The 6257-nt window shown below is 33.3% G+C and overlaps 1 protein-coding gene across 1 annotated transcript; it reads left to right on the top strand.

Moving 5' to 3' along the window:
- Positions 1-4577: 4577 nt before the first annotated feature.
- LOC112520716 (UDP-glycosyltransferase 73E1-like) lies at positions 4578-6257 on the top strand. Its single transcript, XM_025129208.1, has one exon. It carries the CDS (start codon positions 4620-4622, stop codon positions 6090-6092), a length of 1473 nt encoding a protein of 490 aa, XP_024984976.1. The 5' UTR covers positions 4578-4619; the 3' UTR covers positions 6093-6257.

Below are 6257 nucleotides of genomic sequence, written 5' to 3'. Positions count from 1 at the left end.
AAATGTTCACTTAAAATAATTGTTTATTCAATTTTCAGTTATTTTAACCATCAAAAGAGACGTCTTAGAAATAGTTTATGGGATAAAAAGAAACGTCTTTAAAAAACCATAACCATAAAATAGTTTATATTGAAAAAATTATCATTAACCATGGTGTTCGGGTTATTTTATATTCATCTCAACTAATTTTAGGGCTTGTAAAACAACTAGAAAATCACAGTGGCTTTGTATGATTCAAAATTGATCCTTAAAAATGATCCTCAAAGACTCAAGTCTTATTGTTAGTTGAACTAATCCCATAAAATCAGCTTTATAACAAGATATAGAGTAGTCTATAGCCGTTAATACAGTTACGATGATAACGCTTCGAAAGAGAAATTAACAAAAATAATCGTTTCGATCGATTATAAAGATGGTTAATTTTAATAAAAGAAAATTAACCTTTTGAAATTTCGTTCGTAAGCAACACCTCCTTAACTTGCGAAGATGACACTTATCCTTCAATTGTTGAAATCAAATAAGAGTTCCGCAAGTGGGAAACATGCATGGCTTTAATTTGTCTTCTTATCCAACTCAATCGCCCATGGGGATGCATGCTTAATTGCGGAGGTGCTTGGTACAAGGCACGTGGCACCCATTGAGGTGCTCCATCGAAATACATCTTTAAGTTGAAGAGTTGTTACTCACGAATGTTTTAGAAAATTTAAAAACGTAATAGCTAAGAAGGATATTTACTCGGCTAAAACGTTCTTTTTGTTCTCATTTTTTAGACTAATTAATATGAGGGGTTATTTATTTACCTCCTAATAGTTTTATTAATAAACAAATTCTGAATTTTTAATAGGTGAATCTTGTTTGACAAAAAAAATTGTCTCTGAATGATTTTATATCATAGGTTTCTCTTAACCATTCAGCGCTCTAATTTCTTTGTAAACAATTACCAAACAATTATATTTCATTTTACATTATATCATAAAAAGGCTCTTAATCATTTTGACTACTTAATCATTTTACAACAAACCATTTATAGATATGTTTACCTTTTCTTTGGAAACTTGGATATACAATCCGTGCACGCCTCTTCCAGAGTTTAATGATGAAACCACATAATAAAGTTTAATGTGAGATCACTAACATTTTTCAAGGTGTACTTTAAAACACTAAAATTGATGAAGATTGGTTGTATAATGTGTAATATTTATGTGGTTTGTATTTGATTTGATATATATATATATAGAGTTAGATTCAAAGAAAAATGTTAAATAAATGGAAAATCAGAAAATCACAAAAAGATAGATAAAAAAATATATCAATATAGATGTCAAATTAACGAGAAAAATATGAACAATTTTTGGTGTAATTTATTTCACTCGAAAATTATTTATTTTTGACTTTTTCGAATAAAAAAATAGGGGGTGATATTTTTTTAATTTAAAAAAAAAAATACTAGAGTGCAATATTTGAGGATGCTCAAATCTCACAATATCATCTCAAACTCGTCTAATTCACGTATGAATTATTTAAATGATTTACATATGAACTAATTAACTGATTTACCCTAGGGCATTCTACACCTCCAAAACCAAATTTATGAGTCTCTCTGCCATTTTGTCCTTTTTAGAAATTACAAGTTCAGACTATGTTATTGATGGTTACTTTTTTTTAAGTAAATAATATTTGTGTTGGGTTATTTATCGATTTGGTGATAACTCACTGATCTGTTGCTCTATCCTATCAACACTTAGTAGTTATTGGTTTCTTTATTTATTGGTGTTTTGGTACATACTTAAATCCATTTATTGGCAAAATCAAAGACGAGTCGATATGAAGACAGAAGGTCATCGATACGGTACTGTAGATCAACTGTGTAAATTGCACACCAAGACTCCAGACTCCAGAGTAGTAGATTCATTCATTCCAAAAAAAATTACAAACTTAATCATTTCAAAATCAAATTTGGACTTTCCCATAAAACATTTGAATACTTCAATTATTTTCATTATTACAGTATTAAAAAAAATTAAGCATGGAGTCGGAGTTGAATTTTACTCCATTTTTAATGTTTTTAATATATAATAAAAACAGAATTTAAAAAATATAATATTAACCATAATTAATTGCCTATAGTTTTAGTTTTAAGAAATATTTCATTTGGTAAATTATTTTAAAAAAATTAACTATTATTATTTATTGATTATATAAAAATAATTATCTACATTGATTATTATATTTTAATAAAATAATATAATAATAAATAAATATGTTAGTTTATTATTTTATAGTATTAAATATATTTTTAATACATGGGTAAAGATGATTTTTTGTAGTGTCAAATATCAACCAATCATTTTTAATATTTTTAGTGTTTGAGTCAGCTTTGATGATCTTTTTTATAACCATACAACGTCATAAAAAATCTCTTTTTCTTAGCCACCTAAACATATGGGTCCGTTTTTTTGAAAAAAGGATTTTAAAAAGTAAAGCTATATATAACGATGTCGATGCTCATAACTGTTTAATAAGTCATTCTCCAACTTAGTTATTGTATTTTTGTTATTATTATTGATACAGATTGGCTTCTAGAAAAGTCATTCAAAACTTTTCCCTTCAAAAGCAAACAAAATGGTCATGTGACAATGCCCGACTCTTCTTTACTTAACTACGCTTACATCACTAAACACAACTGTTGAAGATCAATATGATTTTTTTTCTTTAAGATTTAAACGACATGATTTTGATTTGACTCCATCTAACGATACCCTCTGCGTTGTTAGAAGCATCTCCAACAGCTACACTAAAATAGAGAAGATGGATTTTAGTAAAAAATTTGCTTCAGTTACTATGTTATTTTGTATGTTAAAATAGAGAAAAGAGGAGATAGATTGCAAAAATCTCTAAACTTAGAGAAATATTTCCCACCAATAATAGGTATTTGACATGATTTTAATACCTCTTCATCAATAATAGGTATTGAAAATAAATGTCTATAAAAGAGAAACTAGTTAGTGTACCCGTGCAATGCGGCAGGAGCTGTGAATTTTAACGATTTTGAAGTTTCATTGTTTTATTAGAGAAGATTTAACAATGATATAAGTTACACTTGGTCTTTACATATTAATACAATTTGAATAAATAAGAGTTATGGTTCCAATTACAGTCTATCGATGAAAAAAATTGTATGACAATTTAAAATCCAACATATTTAAACGACTCCACAAATGTGTTCAGTTTACACCAAAAGCAAAGAATCAAGAGATCAAGAGCGAGACCAAGAGTTCTAAAGCAATTGAATGAGAAAACATTTAATAACTTATGGTAAATATCAGTTTGAATCTCAATTTGAGGGATGAGGAGAAGACCAGTATGAGAGAGTGAAAACATGAGTGAAAGGTGTCAAAAAATATCTTGGGAACATGAAAATAAAAGATCATAATATGCATTGGTAACTTGTCCTATATATTATTTTAATTGTAGATTAAGAGATTTTAAGACTAAATGCATAAAGTTTTAGTACTTAATGCATTATGAGTTGTTTTGAAGGCTTTAAAGACTTTATGCACAAATATATAATACTTTGTGCATTAAAAATTGTTTTTAAGACTTTTGATAAACCTGGTTTATAAGTTAGTATAGATAAGACTAAATGCATAAAGTAGTAATACTTAATGCATTATGAGTTATTTTTAAAACTTTTAAGACTTTGTACATAAATGTATAGTACTTTGTACATTAAAAATTGTTTTTAAGACTTTTGATAAATCTGGTTTATAAGGTATTATAGATAATATTTTAATAATATAGTTAATGTTAAAATTATTAAAATAAAGTAATTATTGAAATTAAATATTATATATATATATATATATATATATATATTTTTTTTAGAAATTAACTTTTAATATTTTATGTTAAAAGAAAATATACCACAACTGTTGAAAAGACAATATTGTAAGTGCATATAAAGCCTATCGCAACTTGACAAACCCAAATGCATACAATTCTCCATAGCTATCAACATTAGCTACAGACATGGCTTCCAATCTTCACTTATCATACCTCTGATGTGACTCAGGCCACCTCGTTCCGATGTGGACATGGCCAAAGTCATAGCACAACAGTCGATAACTGTGACGATCGGCATCACTCCCCCATAACGCCCAACGCTACGGTTCAGTTCTCGATTGTGTGTTGGGATTTCCGCTCCGAATCCTAAAACTCCAGTTCTCAGCCTCGAAGTCTGGATCATCGGAGAAATGTGAAATTGTGGACGATATTTGGAGAAACATAAAAATGATTTTAACTAAAATTTTCAGAACGTGTCTTCAAAACGAGCAAAGAGAGTGTAAAATTCTCCAAATTTAGATAATTTCTGAAAATGATTAATTATAACAATAAAGGGTAAGATGTTGAAATCAATGTCGGCTACCATAGCTTGGGATCCTATAATTCATGTAGCCGTCAAGACAGTTAGGATAATGACGTAAGCATTTTTCTTTTGGACAACTTGGGTATGCCATCTTTGTACGTCTCTTGCAAAGCTTAATTATGATGTAACCACTCACATATTGTACCCATTTTTTCACTACTTCAGTTCTGAAGCTAATCCCAACTCACTCAAAATGGCTCATCAGCTTCACTTCGTTATACTTCCTCTCATGAATCAAGGCCATATGATACCCATTGTTGATATTGCCCGAATACTAGCCCACCGTGGCGCCGCCGTCACCATAGTCACCACTCCGCTTACTGCCGCCCGATTTCGATCAGTTATTTCCCGAGCAATCCAAGCCAAACTCAAGATCCAACTACTTGAGCTCCAGCTCCCATTAGCCGAAGTTGGTTTGCCGGAAGGCTCAGAAAACTTTGAACAGATTCCGTCGTCGGAGGTCATGGTCAAGATCTTTGCCGCCATGGACTTGTTAGAACAACCGGTGGAGGATCTGCTCAGGCGACTATCTCCTCCTCCAGCTTGCATAATCTCAGACCCTCCTTTCCATTGGACTACAGATATGGCTCGACGGTTTAACATCCAGCGGCTCGTGTTCCATGGACCCGGATGCTTCTGGCTCTTATGCAAACACATTGTGGCCAAAACCAACATCTTGGATCGGATCGAATCGGACTCGGAGAAGTTCGTTCTGCCTGGTTTGCCTGACCGAGTTGAACTCACTAAACTTAAGGTTTCCGGTACCTCCGAAACTAGATCACCTGAAGAGATAGCGATCCGCGAGCGTTTTCAAGAAGCGGAGGAAGATGCATACGGGATCGTGGTTCATAGTTTCGACGAGTTGGAACCTAAATATGTTAAAGAATTGGCAAAGGCCAAAAACAAGAAAATATGGTGTGTTGGCCCAGTTTCTTTATATAACAAAGGTGATATGGATATAGCCGAGAGAGGAAACAAGGCTGCGATCAACGAGCATGACTGCTTGAAATGGCTCGATGCAAAGGAACCAGGGTCCGTGGTCTATGTTGGGCTGGGAAGTCTTACGCGTATGTCTACAGAACAAGCCATTGAGCTCGGACTAGGACTCGAGTCCACCAACCGACCGTTCATATGGTGCATAAGAACTAAAACCCAAGAACTAAAGAAATGGTTTATAGGGTTCGAAGAACGGGTTAGAGACCGAGGGTTGATCGTCCATGGCTGGGCACCACAAGTCTTGATACTGTCACACCGGTCCGTTGGAGTTTACTTAACACATTGTGGATGGAATTCGATTCTAGAATCCATCTGTACTGGGGTGCCGATGGTTACATGGCCACATTTTGCAGATCAGTTTCTTAATGAAACGTTCATTGTAGAAATTCTGAAGATTGGAGTTAGGATTGGTGTAGAGGTTCCTGTTTCTCTCGAAGAAAAAATTGGAGTGATGGTGAAGAAGGATGACGTCAAGATAGCAGTTGAATGCTTAATGGATGAAGGTGAAGAAGGAAACCAGAAAAGGAGAAGGGCCAGCGAGGTTGCAGAAATGGCGAAGAAAGCAATGGAAGAAGGTGGGTCTTCTTATCTTAACGTGTCTTCGTTGATTCGAGATATTAGTGAAGGGTTAACGGAGAAGTCGGCAGTCGGAACACCTTCGCCGCCGTGAAAACCAAGCTCGGCAACCACAACACCCAGACTGCTGCTACGATGACAACATGAACCGAAGCAATCAAATGCTTGATTTCTTCCAAATCAACAATAAAAAACAAAGTTTTAGAGGTGGGGACCGGAAAATGGAAGGTCACGGTGGTGATGGCGGTTTCAATGGTGG

Source organism: Cynara cardunculus (assembly GCF_001531365.2).
Source record: "Cynara cardunculus var. scolymus isolate 2C chromosome LG 11, CcrdV1, whole genome shotgun sequence".
In the NCBI taxonomy this organism is placed as follows: domain Eukaryota; kingdom Viridiplantae; phylum Streptophyta; class Magnoliopsida; order Asterales; family Asteraceae; genus Cynara; species Cynara cardunculus.
Note: the sequence above shows the minus strand (reverse complement) of the source record. Positions and strands in the feature narration are given on the sequence as shown.

Coding starts and splice junctions, on each gene's coding strand:
- LOC112520716 (XM_025129208.1), top strand. CDS start 4,620: ATGGCTCATCAGCTTCACTTCGTTATACTTCCTCTCATGAATCAAGGC.